Genomic DNA, 20,031 nt, shown 5'->3' with positions numbered 1-20,031 from the left:
CGAAGGGGTGCACTTTAGAGGTGAAAGCAGAGTGCAAGCAGAGAGTGTGAGTTCAGTATGCAAGAGTGGAAGGGCAACAAACCTCACGGACACACACCTCAATATACAAGAACGGATGGCCCAGGCGCTCCTCCTGAGTTATGGGTGAGTATAAGGAAACTGGTATTTGTTCTGTTCGAGTTCAAAACAGTAGGATGGGATTTCGAACACTGTGTAAATGCAGCGCAGAAACTTTAAAATCGTGCTGTTTTTTGTGGTAAGGTACTTTGGGAACTTTCATGCAAATAATGAGATGTATTATATAAGTCCCAAGACCAAGTTCAAATCAAACATCATTATGAGAAAAGAAACATGATCTTAGTTCAGACTTTGAATGTGGTGTGTTTGTGCCAGACGGTCTGGTTTGAGTATTTCAGAAGCTGCTGATCTCCTGGGAGTTTCACACAAGCAGTGTCTTGCATTCATAAAGAATAGTGCGAAAAACAAAAGGGCAGAAATGCCAATTTCGAGGAGAAAGGTCAGAGGAGAATTTTCCAGTTGACAGAAAGGCTATAGCTCGATTAGCCACTCTTTACAACCGTGTTGAGCAGAAAAGCACCATTGAGGTGGATGAACAACAAGAACAAGAAGAACAAGAAGCTCACAGCAGAAGGGCTAAAGTCTGCAGAGGATCACTGGATTATTAAAATATATTTCAAGTTTATCATGAGTTACCATAGGCTTCTGAACTCTCTCATTAGCAAATCCATCAAAACACAAGCTTATGTGAACTGGTAAGAGGTAAATAAATAAAACAAAAGGCAAGACTGTATTATTAAGACGCAAAAAGAGGACTTTTCAAACATGAATAAGGCAAAGACCTATGAGCATCCCGGTTCCTGTAAATGTTGTACTTTAAACCCATCTCTCTTATTCACTTTCCTCTGAGTAAAACCCTGGCAGTTTGATCAGTTTCTCTCAGCATGGCAAGGTCACCACTAACTCACTCTGTGTCACGCCATAGATATCCATCGCACAAATAATACCGCATGCTCCGGAACGCTCTGCCATATTAATATTTATGCACATTGATTTGCTGCACATTTCCATATTTTTGCTCGTAACAGATATGCCAAGGCCTGTGCTTCTCCCCTGTGATTGAATCAAAACTCATAAACTTTTATGTATCGTCTTCTGACAATTTTAGACGCCTTCAAAGACACAATTTAATCGTAAATTATAAGAATAATAGTCCGGAAAGAAAAAAAAAAATAGACACGCAAGATAAAGTAAGAGAAGTTGGTTGGTGGAGTTCTGCTGATTCGGCAGAGATCGCAGTGTCTTAAAGCTGCTAGTGCTGTAAAAGATGCCTCGGTTCTGTGACTCGGTTCTCTTCTTTAGTTTTCTAGATACATGTTTATTTGTGTTCATCTTTAAAATAGGAACAGTGTTGGCCAACAGTTAGTCTAATACGTTTAGCGAAAAGTAAGATAAGTAATAATGTAGTAATATTTGTATTAACTATAACAATTAACTATTGTTTTTGTGTTTTATTTCTCTTGCACAACTTGTGACAGTTTAGCCTTAAGCCTTGTGTCTTCTGGCCAAATTCTTTAGTACTAGTATTACCACTAGTATTAATAACTTTATTATTAGTATTTATTAATTATGAATTACTAGTATTACCACTACTACTGCTGCTATTAGTATTGCTACTACTGCTATTACTTGTGCTGCTACTAATAAATAAGGGAAAGTTACCAAGTTCCTTCTGGAGTATTGTATTCCTCCTCTCCTAAAATTTGGTTTATTTATTAACAACGCATTTTCCGTTTTTAAGTTCTAAAGCACAATATTTTGGACAATCATATCTGTCCCTGGTGTTCTGGACACCATTCTGAAAATAATACAAATAATTTCACTTTTATAGTTCACTTCTGGTCATTTGATCCCGCCTTCAGATATCCAGTTTTCAGATATCCAGAGTTTAATGTCACGTCTATGAAACAAGTTACTAGCTTTAAAATGGCCGCGCGTCGTCTCCTGCCATCTCATTTTCTGTTTGTTTTTTCCAGCTCCAGATCAAAGAGTTGAAAAAGTTTTTTTTCTTCAGTTAATTGTGTGTTGACCAGCCTCAGTTCAGCTCCAGTTCTGAGTCAAACCTCGTTGCTTTGAAACGATGGTGATGAACTTGTGTTTAGTAATGTGGACAGATACAGGGATGTCTCTTTGGCAGACTGTAGTAGTAACAGGCATCACTGCTCACCTGAGAAGAGTAGAATAAAAAGAAATGGTGTAAAAACGAGCACGGGGAAGGCGGGGCTGGCTCGGCACACCTCAGCAGTCTGCTCGACCTTCAGTGTTAATTAGGACATCTGTGCACGGGCTATCCAGAGAGGCCTGGTGGTTTAGCCTCTGCCTCTCTTTGCCTCAGTCTAGAGAGTGAGCCTCACATGCCTGGCTCTAACAACACTTATTAATCACCTCTCTCCCACTCGTGCTCTCACACTGTGCGTGTGTGTGCGTGTGTGTGTTTGTATGTGTGTGTGCGTGCGTGTGTTCGAGTGAATGAGAGAGAGAGAGAGAGAGAGAGAGACAGACAGAGTTTTCCACCCACTCTCCCTGTGTCCTGGCATTTACTGAATAACTGTGGGCTTTGCATCTCTGAGTGAGCACACATTTTCTCGAGCTTCCCTGGAAAAAAAAAAGGTCATGAACACATTTATATGAGAACTAAAAAGAAACAGTATATCCCCTGAAATATTTATTCTGGTAGTTAGGATTTGTCGCAGTTCACTTTGTCTTAGCTCAACCCCCCACTGGCTACCCCAACCCCCAAAACAAACAGGTTTGTTGTGAATTTTGCCTCTCCCAGCTTGCACCGATAAGCCCCCCATTCACGAGTCTCGAGTGTGAATTATTCAGAAGGGAAGCGGAGCGGGCGAGACGACTGCCGTGCGTTTCCATTCGTGTCATATGCACATCGCTCTCTGGCCCACAAATCCGAGCAATATGGAGGAGATTAAAGTGGAAGCAGATTGCCGCAATGTTTTCATTTCATTTCTTTGTTTTGGGCGCTTTCATCTGGAAAGCATCCCCGATCGCACCACCCCATTACACACGAAATCACAGGCTAGTGAGAGCGCTGCTGTTTTTTGATGTCATGAGTCAAACCCTGGAGGAGACATTACTACGGTCTGCTTCGCATCGGAGGGAGTCGACTCGGAGAAGCAAGATGGGTGGATTGGAAGGGGGATATTATTGAGAATTCAGTCTGCCTTCCTGTTCGGATCAGTGTGCGGAATATTTGAATGGCACTGCCATTTAAAACAATCACCACACTTCATTAGATATTGATGCGAGTTCGCCTTCATCCTCATCGTTTACTCAATCACGCTGAGGCTTTACACATGGCACACGTAAATGCTTCGCACAGACAGACAGACAGACAGACAGATGGGTCATTATGTCAGAAGTTGATGAAGCTGGTGCCAGCATTCTGGGTGATAGTGAATGCTAATTGTTTGCACTGACTTGTGACTAATCCATCAGTCATGTCTCTCTATGGATTAGGAACTAATACAGCACAGCCGGGTTTGAATCTCATTGGTCAGAACGTGTGCATTATTTTCATTTAACAGCGGCATTCAAAAAGTAGTTCTGGCTGACAGGTTAATATTAATGTGCTCATCTGAATCATTTATCGTATCTATGGTAACAGCTTATACACAGAGTCTTGTGCGACAGACGTTTCGCAGCATGACAATAAACGGATTTGCAAACGAGTTGTTGATAACCAAGGCATTCTTCTCATTTTAGGTTTGATGAAGGGTTATCTTGGGAGACATTTATTTAACATTTGTGTAAGAAGCCCCTGCTTGCAATCGTAGTTTCACTTTACGCTTTTTCCTGTATTTGGAGTCCTGCGTTTTGTATGCGTGTGTGAACTTGTTCCACAATTCAAATCTACCTATAAACCTTTTTAAATGCATGATGGTTAGTATTAATAAAAATAATTATAATAAATTAATTGTATAACTACAGCATTTTGGGGGCCATGCACTCAGTGAGCTTAAATATACCCCAGATGTACTACAGATGCTTGAAGCCAGTATACAGTATACAACCAACACCAATCAACAAAATCTAGCCAGTTTTTTCATCCTCAACAACCACCTTTTTACCAGTCCATACCGAAGTGCATTTGTCTCTTTGGCTACATGTAAGACTCCATTTAGAAAACTGAGACACTGACCTCCACATCCTAACCTTGACATATTTCTGCTTTATTCATCCAAGAGGTCTAAAATAAAAGAAAAAAGAATCATCTCTGACATGTTTTCCAATAAAAAAATCAATAACTCACCCAGTTATGTACTAGCGGCAGTAGAAGTAGTTTTCCTCATAACTTCCCTCTATATACAGATGGATCCATGTGGACAATCATGTATATGATGCATTGGCAAATAATATGCACTGAGCATGGTGTGCATCTATAACAGGTCTTTAGAATCAGAGAGGTTGTGCATAACTAGCATGATGGAGCTTCATACATACCCGTAAATAAACCATACTAGTGCAACAATGATTGTCTGTCTGTCTGTCTGTCTGTCTGTCTGCCTGTCGGTGTGTGTCTAGCTAGCTATATATAGATAAAAAGTTGGATAGCTATGAGAGTGTTATGAAAATTTTTGTGTAAGTCATAGAGTTTGTTTAGAGTTTGTGAGCACTACGAAAACACCTGACAACATGACAGTGAATATACTCATTATTGATATGTTTAATTTCATACTGGTATTAATATATGTTATATATTAATATATTAATATAACATATAATATTAATATAATATATTCCGTGATGAACGGAAACCACCCCAAAAATGCTATTTTCTGTATACAGTACTGTACTGTATTACCATTTTACTTCATTTTATAATTAATAATTATATTTTATTAATAAATGTCATTATTTCAACCTAAATTCCGCGATAAACCGGGGACAGGGGATTACTGTATATGGAAGAACGATATTAGTATATGGAAAACCAATATCTTTACATCACAGTCGAACAAAGATGACTGATCATAAAGGCAAAGCTTGACTTGTAGAAACAACCTGACTCAAATCTCAAAGCACACACACTTCTTCACACACACTTACACACTGATACTTTTACCCACTGCACAAAGCAGAAGACATGTCACACCTCAGGTGAAATCCTGAACATAGACTGAAAATAGGGTTCTGGGGTGATGCATCTTTTGGTTAAATTATATAAAAAGAAAGCTGCAGTTGTGAAGTGTTCAGGCTCAGTGGTAAAGCTCTTGCTTCACATCCTGGACCACACTGATTCAAGCCTGATCTTCCCTTTTTACCCCATGTGTACTATATCAACACTGTGGCTCAGTAGGTTAGTGGTGTGATTACTTTATGGCACTGATGGTCAGGGTTTGGAATCTGCAAGCAAGCGATCCTGTGGCTCAGTTAAAAGAGATTTGCCTCTGGATTGAGAGGTTGTTGGTTCAAACCGCAGCCTAGTCTCTGAGAAAACAGATGTGTGGAAGGTTACAGACAGCAGGAAGGACAGTGGATGGTAAGAACTGCTCCAAACAGAGGGTCATGGAAGGTATTGGAGGGTGAGAAAATGGATCGATGTGGATCCAAATGGATTGGTGTGGACAGTGCTGGAGGGTGTGACATGAAATGGAGGGCAATATCTGGGCAGCTGTGCCTCAGGGTTTGAAAATAGGCGTTATAACACAGAAACAAAGAGGTTCAACTTATTGAATTGCACTTTCTATATATGCAAAAACTCACCCACACTTTTTTTTTTGGCACCATTTACCTCATAGTTTCCCCATACCACAGCCTTCCTTTCACCACACTCATTCCCCTCAGTAGGGTTCCACCACATTCTTTAACACACTTTTCTACCATCTAAACTCACTTAGTGTGAGGAAAAGCCAGATTTAAAGTGGCACCCTCTAAGCTCATAGGCAGGCCTTTATACCACAAAGCCACCAAGTCCACGCAGCGATGACCTCTTTCGGGTGGGAGTTTATCTTTCATTTAATACCAGCTGAGCGAAATTATAACTAAACAAAGACACAATGATGGATGCATCACAAAGCTCACATGAACCCAGGCTTGAACCATGATTAGCACCTTCACTATTGAGACATGGAGCTGACAGCTTTCATTTCTTTTTTTATCTTTCATTTTTTTTTAACCTCTGCCAGTGAATAATTGAAAAAGAAAGCTCAACAAACATTCAGAGGGCCATTGGGCTTAAACCACTGAGCCATCCGGGGTGACAAATTTTTCTACTTTTGGGGGGCTTGCAAAGAGATGTTGATCTAACAAAAAGATAAAGACGTATATGCATTACCCGAAAAACATATTTAAACCAGGTTAATATACATTTAGAGAAGCATATGCCTTAGGCCACAGAGACATTTGGGCATTACTTCTTTTTTTGTAGGGGTGCATTCATTTTTGTTTTTTTTACCTCTACCAACAGTGACGGAAAATATTGCCGTTTACAGCACCGAATTTGCTGAAATGAATTGTCATTTTTATCAATAAATGAAAGGTAAACCTCCCAAAAAGAATTCACTCAAATGGCTCAGCGATTTACGTCCAATGCCTTTATAAACGTGCTAATCCTCAAATTTAAAAATTACTGCTAAAGATTGGCACAATGACAGATGCTTCACAAACCTCATATTAAGTCGGGCTTATTTTATGCTTTTGTACCTCTACCAGCAGAGACAGAATTGTTTGCTATTTACAGTATCCAAACCAGGTCTCAAACTATGATTTGGACCCTTTGGAAGGCATTGGTCTTAACCCACTGAGCCACCAGCTACAACCAGCTGTATCCTTTTTTTAGTGAGCTTCATCCTTTATTTTATCTGTTGCTGTGGTGTTTAACATAAAGTGTCTAAGGAACAAAAGACTTGAACATGAAAACAGCAATAGAACAGACATTCGAACCCAGTTTTTAAAGCCACCTGGGCTTCAGCTCATTTTAATATTTGGAAGAGAGGTTGTTTTTATCCTACATTTGTAGAGGAAAAAAAAATCCCTGCATGTGGCCTCAAACCACAATGTAAAGACATGCTTGCAAAATCAACTGTTGCCTGATGAAGGCCCAGAGACAAGGATCAAGCTGTCATCACTACACACTTCATACACACACTTACCTATCAAGGTTTAACTCTAGCAATAGGAAAACACTATGATCTGAAACCATTACAGGGAGCTCTGATGGTGGTGAGTGAGGGTTCTGTTGCTGAGTAATGGAAAAGATTCAAAACGTGAAACACAGCAACAACCAGCCATAAGAGTATGTAGGATCTGTATGGCGATAACAGCTTGATTTCTGTCTCTTATTAATTAAAAAGCAACATTTTATTTTGTTAGCATATTATTTTTTACATGATTGAGGCACGGGTTTAAAATTCTCTGGTTTAAAGCCACATGCATACATTTTCTCCTTTGCATAATATCGAGCTTAAAGAAAGAAAAATGTCTACATCCAGGAATAACTTCTCTCTCTGATGGTAAAGGGGGAAAAAAACAAATGTGAATGTGTTAAACTGGGTTAGAATCCAGGACTGGGTAATGCTATGCTTTTGTAACTTCTTACTTTGTGTAAATTCTCACTGTGTGTGCAGATGTAAAACAAAAGTTAGTGGTTAATTTAGACCAGTGCCTAAATGAAAGTACTAATCATTATTTGAGTTCTGGCTCCAGTGATATAAATCCAGACCATTGGGCTGTTCTTTATCAATAATAGATTTCCCACCTTGTATAAAATGGAAGGGAACCATTGTGCACCCGTGGCTCAGTGGAACGAGTTTAGACACCAGTGCCCCAATCAAGTAAAGACATGATGATAAAGCAAAATCTTGCCTTTTAGTCACTGAAGTTCCAGAGATAATGCTCAAACTTTTTAGGGTTCAGGTTTGAGTCTTGTCCTTTACACACTTTGTTATCCAATCCAACAGCAGCAGGTGGTGTAGAATGGGGGAAAAAGTTGCCTTAAAAAAACACAAGAACAGGTCTTCAGCCTTAATGGCTCAGTGGGTTCAGTCCTGTTCTGAACACGTGTTAAACTCAGTTCAAGTCTGAGTTTTTTTCGTAATATCTTTTTCTTTTGTCTTGGTAGAGATATAAAACGAAAGATAAACCATCAAAAAAAAAAAAACATAAAGACCAGTTGGCTCAGTGGGTTTGTACCTAGATCAGGTGATAATATGCTTCTGTAAGTTTCTCTTTCTTCATCAATAACTTCTTTTTGTAGAGATAGAAGGAAGAAAAGGAAGTTAAACTCCCTAAAAAGAATGATTGTGTCCAGTCGAGTCGAGTCGAGTGGCTCTGTGGGATAAGGCCTGTCTCTTTATAAAGGTGCTAATCACGTTTTGTGTCCTGTCTTAGATATCTTTGGGCTAAAATATATATTCCAAAATTATAAAATGATATTTACTCTGCTCCCTTACTTAAAAAAAGATAATATTGCCAGGAGGCCTGGCAGTATAGTGCACTATGTGGATCAGTAGATTTCTGGAGTGATTACTTTTTTTCTCACCACATACCTCACCTTAGTGTGAGGACAAGCCAGATTTGAGCCAGCACTCTCTAAGCTCACATGCAAGACATTCACTACAAAGCCACCAAGTGGTGAAAATTCTCTGACTGTAGCCTGAAAGGTCTAGAGGCAGCAGGGTGTCAAGATGATGTGAAGAGTGAACAAAATTTGATGGATGAGTAGTTTTTGATCAGTAGGTGGCCTAGCCTAAAGGTATAGTCAGTGTGTAGTGTTGTTGATAAGATACAGCCTCAATTCCTGGATGGCGGCTTCACCATCAGATTTGTTGCTGTGTGAAATGCAGGCATTCTTTATGATAACATAAATCCAGGTTGGTCTGAAAACGTATGTCAACGCTGCTTGTTGATGATCGGACATAATGCAGTTTTTGACAAAATCCAAGGTTTTGTTCAGGACGAGTTCACTGACGTCATAGGAATTTGAAACCCGGTTCAAAAATGATCAAAATCTTAATAAAAAATGTTGACCCCCATGTGGTTGCTTTTCCAGAAATCTTTTGTAAGAATGTTCTTTAGACCTAAGTGCTAAATTTCACAACTGTGTTCTAGAAGGTTCTATGGCTGGCATAGACACTATAGCCTGAAGACAGACTCAGAAGAAGAAACATTGAAAAGGATAAGGGAATATAACAATAGGGTGTTTACACACCTTTGGTGCTTTGCTGCCTAATAATAATAATAATAATCTTCTTCTTTTTTTTTTACTTCTCCCATTAGGGGTCGCCACAGCGGATCATCCGTCTCCATTCCCCCAGTCCTCTACATCTGCCTCTTTCAAACCAACTACCAGCATGTCTTCCCTCACCACATCCATAAACCTCCTCCTTGGCCTTCCTCTTTTCCTTCTTTTTGGTGGCTCCATCCTCAGCATTCTCCTACCGATATACCCAATGTCCCTCCTCTGCACATGTCCAAACCATCTCAATCTCGCCTCCCTCACCTTGTCCCCAAAACGTCCTACATGTGCTGTCTCTCTAATAAACTTGTTTCTAATCCTGTCCATCCTCGTCACTCCCAACAAAAACCTCAACATCTTCAGCTCTGCTACATCCAGCTCCACTTCCTGTCTTTTACTCAATGCCACTGTCTCTAATCCATACAACATCTCAGGTCTCACCACAGTCCTATAAACTTTCCCTTTCACTCTTGCAGATACCCTTCTATCACAAATTAATCCTGCCACTCTTCTCCACCCACTCCACCCTGCCTGCACTCTTTTCTTCACTTCTCTAACACACTCTCCATTACATTGCACTGTTGACCCCAGGTACCTGAACTCGTCCACCTTCTCCACCTCTTCTCCCTGTAACCGCACCTCCACTGCCCTCCCTCTCATTCACACTCATGCACTGTCTTACTCCTACTGACTTTCATTCACCTTCTCTTCAGCGCATATCTCCACCCCTCCAGGCTCTTCTCAACCTGCTCACCACAAATCACAATATCAATAATAACAATAATAATAATAATAATATTAGCATGAAAAATCTTCCTATTAAAGTGCTCAGGTTTTTTTAGGGTTTTTTTTGAATGCAGTGTTTAATATCAGTGTTGAAAAGTCGAAACACACACACACACACACACACACACACACACGCACAGACACACACACACACACATACCGAAATGCTCCAGCATTTGCAGGTGCTCAAAATGAAATGAATGTCAGCCTCACTTGATGCAGTCAGGATGGAATAATTGGCTCCTAATGTTTCTCTCTATTTGTGTAATGACCATTTGTTTTAATTTCCTTCATAAATATTAGTGCCTGAGCGAGCAATAATCAAATACCCGCTTTCTCCTCTGTCTCCTAACTTATCTAAATGAAGACATCTCATTGTAGCAAAAGACAGTCAGTGCTCTTATGTGCAATTTTTCTTTTTTTTTTTGCGCTCTCACCTTTTTCTCCAGCATAAATTTTTTTTGACATGTGGCAATTTCCTTTTCATTAATGACAAGAAATGTGCCAATTATGGTTCTGGGTACAGAGCATCATCCATGTGGGAGAGAGAGAGAGAGAGAGAGAGAGAGAGAGAGAAAGAGAATGGGGCCATGACAAAACAAGATGGAAAAGCGACACTTTCCCTCATCCATGGCCATGAGTACATGTGGGTGTGTTGCTATGTGACACTTGTGTATGTGTTAGAGTTTCCACTTGCCATGATGCAGCTCCTCCACGTGTTCAAGAATTACAGCATGTACACTTCAGTTCCGTCAAAATCACACACTCGCGCCGTGAATAATTCAGTGGTACGCATGCACTTATCACATGTTGTCATTTAAAAGAATGAGAGAGACTGAACTTCAGTAACCAATTAATGCCTCTGATTTTTTTTCAATCGTTCCGAGGAGGAAGAAGAAGGCTAGGTGTTTAGGTTCAAGTTCCTCTCTTTTTATACATTCAGCTGCGTTTCCTGTGTTTAGGCAGGTTTAGGGGAGATTGTATATGCTAATTTAAGCTCCAGTAGTTCTTTTGTGTGCCCGTGAACAGACAGAGTACAACTTAAAGCACATCCTCTTTTTGATTCCCAGACAAAAGCAGGAGTCCAATTCGATGCTCTGTGCCTTTTGTCTTTTTCATTGTCTCATTAAATTTTAAACGAGTTATCTCGTGTTCAACACTGGCGTCAAGCCCTGGAGCGTCTGAATGAACTCTGAAAGGAAAGTGACTGTAAGTAACCCAATATCTGCCTGGCATGCCGTCTCGCTGGCTGCTGAACGTTCCCTCTCGCCGGTGCCCATGGCCTCGCGCTCTCGCAGTTACAACCATCGACTTCAGTTATCGTCCACAGATTGCGCTTGGCACTGCTGCACCCTGTGTGAAAGGTGAGGGAATTGTGCGTGAAGCACGAGAATGTGGTATAAGCCTGACTCGAAGTTAGACTCAGAACTCGTCGGGGAGCAGTGGCAAAAATAACGGGATCAGCAAGCCAGCAGGGAGTGCGTGCTCCAATCAGCAGCAGAGCGTTACGCGGCACAGAGATACACACACATTCGCTTCCTCAAAATCCTGACATGCACCTGTGTCCAAACACATAGGCGTTTTCAATTAGCTACATCAATCACGGTACGTTTTTGAGGTCGTCTCTTTCGGTGTTCACACGCATACATACGCACGCAAAGTCATACCTCATACCGCTACTTATAAACACATGCTCTAGCATGCTAGCAATCACAAACACACACGTACACACACCTAACCACTTCCCGTCAGACTGCTTTGTGTTTGCCTGTTTGTTTTAGTAAACTGAGTGATGCATATAATCACTTCAGGCTGCCTCATGCCCACTGGATTTATATGTAATCCTCATTGATTTCACTCAGAATCTGACTTCCTCTCGCTAACTCCGTTACATTGCCTGCACTGCAGTTCTGTCACATTAGGTTTCCATGTTGCCTTAATGTAGAGCAACGGCATTCGGTTTTATCTGCATCCCGGCACTGTACCTGAGACTAAAGCAGCGACTGACTGGAGACATCCACAGACATCCATTATCTAGCCGACTGATTTATGGCCCTTAAATAGATGCTGGTTGGTCGCGGTGTGTAACGATCAGCTCAGGACTTATCTATATGGCCAACCAGTAAAAAATTTCAGCTCGACTGAATAATTTATATATATATATATATATACATATATAGTGATTTTAACATCAGATATTGTCAAGAAGTAGCTTTACTAGGAAACAGAGCTGATGTAGTTCCTTAATGAGCAAGCCAGGATCTTCAGTGGAAAGGAAAAAGTCCTGAGACAACATAAGGAGGAGGAAGGAGGTGATGGCTTTGTGGTTAAGGCATTCGACTTTGGCGCTGAAGGTCATGAGTTTAAATCACAGCCACACCAAGCGGTCACTCCTGGGCCCCTGAGCATGGCCCTTAACCCCATAGCCACTCAGTTGTATGAATGAGATAAACGAATAAGTGTGTCTGCCAAATGCTATAAATGAAATTGTAAATAAGGAAGAAACCACAAAAAAAGAAAGCGATTTAACAGACACTGTGCGATTATGCAACGGTCTCCTGTATGTCCAAAAGCCCAATATGTGCTGAAATATATACATATTATCATACAGGCTAAGTGAACAGTTAGAGATTGAAAACATCGACAACAACAAAAAAGTCACCTCATTGTTTCGAACTCATTCTGAGAAGCTTTTCAACTTGACATGTTTGTGAAAAGTGGCACTTTGAGTTACCGTAGTCTTCCGATCAGAGCAAACTAGTCTGCAGCCTCCTCAGGCCTCTCTGAAAGACAAGGCATTTCCACCCACCCAGCTGGATTTTTTTTTTCCATATCATTTCATGTAAATAGCCATAAACCCTATTTATGATCATTTGTAATTACAGTTTAATTAGATATAAACTATACAAAGGAAACTACCCACTTGATCTGATGAGGTGAGAAGGATGCACAGGCTGAGACTATTATAATGGATGTACTTCCGGACTGTTCTACATGACAGTGGATTAAAGTCTCAGCCTTGCTGCTTGTCCCTACTGTGTGACAGTGTATAATATGGAAAAGCAGTGGTGCTCAGGAATGGACAAGCCTATAGGGGATGCTATCAATCCCAGCGCTAAGGGAGTGCAGGCACATATAGGGTATCACAGGATATTACACCAGCATCTCAGAGGCAAGCATCCAGTCCAGTCCACACACACACACACACACACACACACACACACACACACACACAAACATGTGCTTGCACACACACACAAACCTATTAAATATTTATAAACAATAATGGGAAGCGATAAAATTGAAAATTGCACATTATATGCAAGAGTTTGCTCTTATCACAAGCTGATCCCTTTAATGACTTGGGGAAGGCAGAATGGTATTTTTAGTGTCCTGCTAAATCAAACAGGGTCAGCAATGAATCTGTCTGCTCAGCTGTTGCTTATGCCGTGGGGCCGCTGCTTCTCCGCCAGCACTTTCCACCTGAAGTAGTGGAAATTCACCAAGCATTAGAGTCATGCAGCCGGCCACGCACTTCTCACTTTTATATCACACTTTTAATCTTACATTACTTTTTCCTCGTTCATAGCGATGAATACTATTTCTAATGCAATGGTACGTGCACTATCGCTTGTCCGGCTCGATTTTATCTTACGGAAATGAAACTGTACGACTGAATCGCCTCATACTCGCTTTTAAAACCATCGAGCGTCTCAGTAATAACAATTGAAGATAAACAGTTTCTTGGAATGTGCTGAATAATCCATATATATATATATATATATATATATATATATATATATATATATATATATATATAAATCAAAGTTGGGACTCTTTGTAAAAGGTAAATAAAAAGAGAATGATTCTGCAATAAGCAATGAATCTCATTTTATTTCACAATCAAACAAAAACATATTAAATGTTTCTATGTTAAAAATGTAAAATTTTAAGGAAAAAAGAAGGAATTTGAAGTAACATGATTGAGTATGCAAAAAAGTATAAAGATTCTCAGAAATAACACTAGGCAGAGGTTCATCAATCTTTGTTGTGGAACAATTTCAGAATAGAGTTCCTCAATATCAAATTAATATTTCAAAATCTCAAGACTTTGAATATATCATCTACAAAACAAGTTTTTTTTGGGTTTTTTTTTTTGCAATGTATGGACGAATCAATTTCTAAAAAGAAAAATCTCATAACGTTTGGATCATAGATCTAAATCAGGCTGCTGCTTACATGTAAACTTGCTAACATACAATAAATCGATTGCACTTGCATTTGGATTCAAAACACACAACATTAAAAGAAGGGGTAAAGCCTCACTGCAGCAAAAACAACAACAATAAACCTTCCACATCCACCCAAACTTTGCCTCGTCTCTAAAGGACTGGAGGCTGTAGCTAAATTCAGGGCTGGAAAAGAGCTTGATTCACTGTGAATTACAAAAGGATCTCTATAAAATTTTATGCCCATGGAGAGCGGGAGGAGCCCACAATCTTTCACTGCACATCAACATGTTCCGTATGCTTTATACTCTTTATAATGCTGTATTTGTAACTAAAGAATCAGCATTTTACATCATTTGCAGTGAAGATGGAAGAGTGTTGTTCTTAAACAGTCATGTTACAGCTTTCTTCTTTATAGTCCCCAGAAAATGTCTGACTTTACAGCTATATGACTCTTGGTTCTTCTTCTTCTGTCTCATTTTCTTGTAGGAGTACTTAAAAAAACGAATGTAGAAATGGTTAGTTTCGGCGTACTCTGAAAGCTTTTACAGTCCTAACCACCCCCTGCGCTCGAAAGTAATATTCATCCCTAGCGATGACCCGTAATGGTCAGCAGTTTGGGCATGTTCGCTGCCTCCTCTGCTCAGTTGTCGAACTGAGTACGCATGCAGTCTGACCGAGCAGCCTCCCGAGACGCATGGAGCAACTCACCATAGATTTCACCCATCTCAGGTCTAGCGCTGTATTGACTGGCTACAATCTGTAATGTTGCCTTTAGAGGCCTGAGCAGCAAAAATCGGCTTGATTTATGGTCAAATAAAATCTCCAAACAGTTACACACTCTCCGGATATGACCTCAGGTCTAATATTGGCATCACCGGGAAGTAGGAAGTCATAAGGAAAGGTCGAAGAGGCTGTCATCACCAAGAGTAGCACTGTTTTTCCTTGACTCCCGACCATTTCTTTTGTTCAGGGGCGAATAAAAAAGAGAACATGATAGGTATTGACGTTTTATAGAAGTTCAGGCTTTGCTGGCATAAACACCGAGGCGGTTATCAGACTTTATTGAAATGTAAGCCGGGGGGCTATGTGCAAATGCGCCTTTAAACGCTTCACTTTGATTTATGGAGGCAAATTGGATCGATGTAAAAATGTCCATATGAAAATGTCCGCATGAGAACGTCTCTCTTGTGCGTTAGCAGCGCCTGGTGCTGACTGAGCCATGTTCCTCCCTTCCTATATCTACAGGTCGAGTGGCTGAAAAACGAAGAGGTCATTGACCCTGCAGACGATCGTAACTTTTACATCACTATCGACCACAACCTGATCATCAAACAGGCTCGTCTGTCCGATACCGCTAACTACACCTGTGTCGCCAAAAACATCGTGGCCAAGAGGAGGAGCACCACAGCCACTGTTATAGTCTACGGTAATGATTGGATAGCCAATGAAAAAAAACTGAAACATTTCATATGCATTCAAAAGATATTATAGATAAAGATATATAGCCTTTGATTCATAGATATCACTAACAACAGCCTGATCACGTAAAAAATAAGCCTATGAAGGCTATTTTTGGTACTAAGCACCTTTGTCTTATCTCATCATGTCTTTTCTTGAGTCTGATCTCGCCTTGCCGCTCCCCAGAGAAGGAAGAGGTGTTTTTTTCTTATGAAGTGTTAGATGTGCTGACAAGCTGGAACTACCCCCTGCCAAGGTTCTCAGGCAATTCCTCACAGTCTTAAAGGACAAGGAAAACATGAGGAAAGTTCTTCACTGAACACGACCCTGCCACCTTTCCACTGATGGGATGATGTGTTAGGAAGGCAGAGCTGAAGCTGTAAAAAGACAGAAAGACTCCCTCTCTGTGTCTCTCTCTCTCTCTCTCTCTCTCTCGCTTTTTTTTTGCTTGGGGGAAAAAATAGATCTTCAGTAAGTCTGAGCTTCCCACCTGCTGCTATCATAGTTGCTTTTCCTTCACATCAAATTCCAGAATCCTGCAACCGGTAGTTTTCACTCTCCCTAACCGTAATAAATCACACTCTTTTCCTCAGCTGGAGACTCGACGGAATTGCTCCTGGGTCTAGCTTGAAGAATGAATGACCTCCTGTGCTGGAATAAGAGGAATGGGGAAGGCATGCGCTTTGGAAATGGCAGAAGCAAAATTACAGAGGAGTTCAGGAAGAGCTGCAAATGTTTCAAAATGAAGAACAGAGCAAAGATTTAACTTTTGCTCATTTGGTTGATGATTTTATCCAAAGCAACTTGTGCAGTCAAGAGTAACGGTACTTGCTCAGGGGCTTAACAGTGGCGATGCTTGTATTCGAAAGGAGGTTCAGAAATCTGTCTGCAAAAAATTTCCCTTCTCCCTCCCTGCTTATGGTGCACTGTTACTCTCAGCAGCCGCTGATGTCATCGGGGTCAAGTTTCTCCTTAGTCTCTTACTTCTGACTTTCTGAATGAATCCGCAACAGAGCTTTAAATCACTAGCGTGGCACTGAAAGCCTGGGGATTATCCAAGCTCCATTATTTTAAGTTCTTTCCTCTCCATTGCCAATATACCTTTCTTTGTTATTATGCAGAGAACTAAAGACACGGAAGGTTTCATCATGTGCGGATCAGACAAATCCGAAAGAAGCATTTGCAGAAAGGGCCAGAATATTCAGGCCTTTCTTGGTAGCCCGAAATATAGAACACAAGGGCAACATGGAGGGGCTTTGAAGTCGGCTTATCCTCCAAAGAATGCACTGCAATCCATCTTCCTGCGGTGCCCATGTTATAAAGCGTGTCTGTGGCGTTCCAGAGAGACCAGAGCAAGATAAGGAGTAGAAAGACTCATCTTCTGATTAGACCATGAACAGCAGGAGGGAAAGATCAGACTTACAGAAGTTCTAGCAAAGCCACTAGAAAAAGCTTCTGAAGAAAAGACAAAAAAGAAAAAGAGAGAAACTCAGGATTTGACAAAAAAACAACAACAAAAACTCCACTCTGCTTTAGATTTTTCAAGTCTCTCATTCTAGTTTACCAAAACGAACATTACTTCGCACATTGTGAAGAAAAAAAGCAGTCATTAAAAGTCCGGAGCCGTAGTGTGTTTCCGAGCTGCATTCTCAAGCTGTGATGAGTGAGATGGATTTTGCCATTGTCTCAGGAGCCATCGCAGTATCGTTCATAAACAGCCACTGCAACAGAAAACATTGTTTTGTCTGTCTCTGTTTTTAACAAATAAAAAAAATGCATAATGAGCAGCAAATGGTAGCTCTTTTGATAGAATTTCAAGTTTATCCAAATAAACTTTTGGCTCTTGTTGCTGTTGTAGTGAACGGAGGCTGGTCAACATGGACCGAGTGGTCGGTGTGTAACAGTCGTTGTGGAAAAGGCTTCCAGAAAAGGACTCGGAGCTGCACCAACCCGGCGCCTCTCAACGGGGGAGCCATATGTGAAGGCCAAGCCATTCAGAAACTGGCCTGCAACCCATTATGTCCAGGTACTGTACCAGTAATTCCCACTAATCTATGCAATTTTCTTCATGGGGGATTGGTGCTTAGCAAAGCCATAGTGAAAATCCTGAAATAATCTGCAATCAGATTGATAGAGCAATTATTCAAAACTGCACATCATAGATATTCACTCACAGGTATTCCTGCCTTATGAATGCAGTTATTGGCCATTTTCTAGAATTTCCCAGTTTTACAATAAATTTAACTTTTTTTCATTTTTATTTATGAAATACATGTATATACACTATATTCAAAAACGTTTTGACACACTTAACTTCCCCAGCCTTTCTAGGGCACTTTCCCAGACTTTCAAGGGCACACAATTGGCTTTGGATGCACTAGAATGAAATACCCTTCACTTGAACTCGGACACCCAAACCTGGAATCCAGCATAACAATGCCCCAGTGCACAAAGCAAACTCCATAAATATATACTTTACATGGGTTAGAGTGAAAGATGTGCTATTGAGTTCTGACCTCAACCCTATTGAACACTTTTGGGATTAATTGGAACGCCGACTACATCCCAGCCCAGGTGTCCACAAACTTTGACAAAAAATTATATCTAGTTCACTTCTTGAATGTGAATTTTTTTTGTCTCGCTGCAGGCGTCTAGTCTCAACCACGATCAAAGATTATGTGAAAAGAATAGTGAGAATCACACATTATAACCTCATTCTGAATGTGTTCATTGATACTGATTGTATCTCTTGTGTATAGTGATTTCCAACGCTTAACACTTCAAATGACTTCATTCTTTAAAGAAAATCAGATTTGATTTGGGTTTAATTGGTAAACTGATACACACCATGGACTTTAAGGAGCTAAATGTCCAAATTTGAGCCCAAGAGTTATTCAATTTGCTTGTTTGGGGGGAGAGATTGTGTGTAGGACTCTTGTGAAAACCATGGCAGGCTTTCTTTCAGATTCCCTTTAGGAAGATCTTTGGCCTGATTCAAAAACCTTTGGAGGAGTGTAGTTATTGGAACTCTTACTTAAATTTTGATATCTGTTAAAGTTGAAGCTCAGAGTTGTAATTAAAATGACCATGGTGGCTCCTTCATCCGTATTCATTCTCTCGCTGTATTTCCAGTGGACGGTTTGTGGACAGAATGGAGTAAATGGTCAACATGTGGGACAGAGTGCACCCACTGGAGAAGGAGAGAGTGCAGCGCACCAGCTCCGAAAAATGGTGGCAAGGACTGTGAGGGCATGGTGCTTCAATCCAAGAATTGTACCGACGGCCTGTGCATGCAGAGTGAGTAACCAACGAACTTCCTCACGCGTCTTCATCCTCAGCTTGACTGTATAATCTTCCTGAAAGTCTATTAAACCTTGCATATATTTAATTTCTCTCTATATCAATTTTCTTTTTTCTTGTTTTTTTTCTGCTACAACTAACAATAAAGCAGATCTATAGATAATGGATGTGGGCTAGACAATGATCCGAATCCAGCAAACAAAAATAACACAAACCTTTGTTTAGTCAAACCAAGCATGGAGACTAAATATGGAACACAGGTGTGTTAAATCACGCCTCAGCCTACGCTGCACTGCAGAAAGCAATTACCCCCATCACAGACCCACCATTCAGGAGCTATATTTAAAATAACGCTAAGTGATTATACTGTACTTAGAGAGAAGTTTTAGATTCGCGAAGCATCTGTGATTACTATGATCCGGAGTCTAAAAAAATTCAGCAAACGAGACGAAAAGGAGACGGGGGGCCGTGGAGTCACGCCAAAAGTCACACGCTTGATTTTTTTATTTATTTTTTTTTCCATTTTATATGTATTTCCTTTTAGGGTTCAGCGGAGCCAATTATAAGTGTTGACAAGATGACAAGTTTTTCTTTTTTTCTTTTTACTTCTGCTACACACTGCCAGTCTTATAGGGGGAAAGAATTATTCGCTTTTAGTGCTCTGTAATAAATATATGTATTTAAAGTATTTTGCTCTTTGCAAAAAAAACAACTGATTTTTAAAGTGCAATGAATAGAGTTTTATTATTATTATTATTATTATTATATATTTATATATCTATTCAGATGGTTCCCGTGTTATGATGGTTGGACTTACAATTTGTCTATCTTACGATGACGAGAGCGATAGATAAATAAATAAATAAATATACATATACATATATATATTCTCACCAGGGTGTCACCACACATGCTGGACACCATCTGAGCCAAACAAGTTTATCTTAGTCTTATCAGACCACAGGACATGATTCCAGTAATTCA

The 20,031-nt window shown here is 40.3% G+C and overlaps 1 protein-coding gene across 3 annotated transcripts in view; it reads left to right on the top strand.

The window, feature by feature from the left end:
- The window catches only part of unc5cb (unc-5 netrin receptor Cb), a 152,822-nt gene that overhangs the window by 102,571 nt on the left and 30,220 nt on the right, over positions 1–20,031 (top strand). For all 3 annotated transcript variants that reach the window (XM_046861266.1, XM_046861264.1, XM_046861267.1), the window contains 3 exons: positions 15,535–15,715; positions 17,606–17,773; positions 18,880–19,044. In XM_046861266.1, coding sequence (XP_046717222.1) covers positions 15,535–15,715; positions 17,606–17,773; positions 18,880–19,044 — 514 coding nt within the window. The remainder of the gene's footprint in view (positions 1–15,534; positions 15,716–17,605; positions 17,774–18,879; positions 19,045–20,031) is intronic.

The sequence above is a fragment of the Silurus meridionalis genome, chromosome 11 (assembly GCF_014805685.1).
Source record: "Silurus meridionalis isolate SWU-2019-XX chromosome 11, ASM1480568v1, whole genome shotgun sequence".
In the NCBI taxonomy this organism is placed as follows: domain Eukaryota; kingdom Metazoa; phylum Chordata; class Actinopteri; order Siluriformes; family Siluridae; genus Silurus; species Silurus meridionalis.
This window is presented reverse-complemented; position numbering and strand designations above follow the sequence as displayed.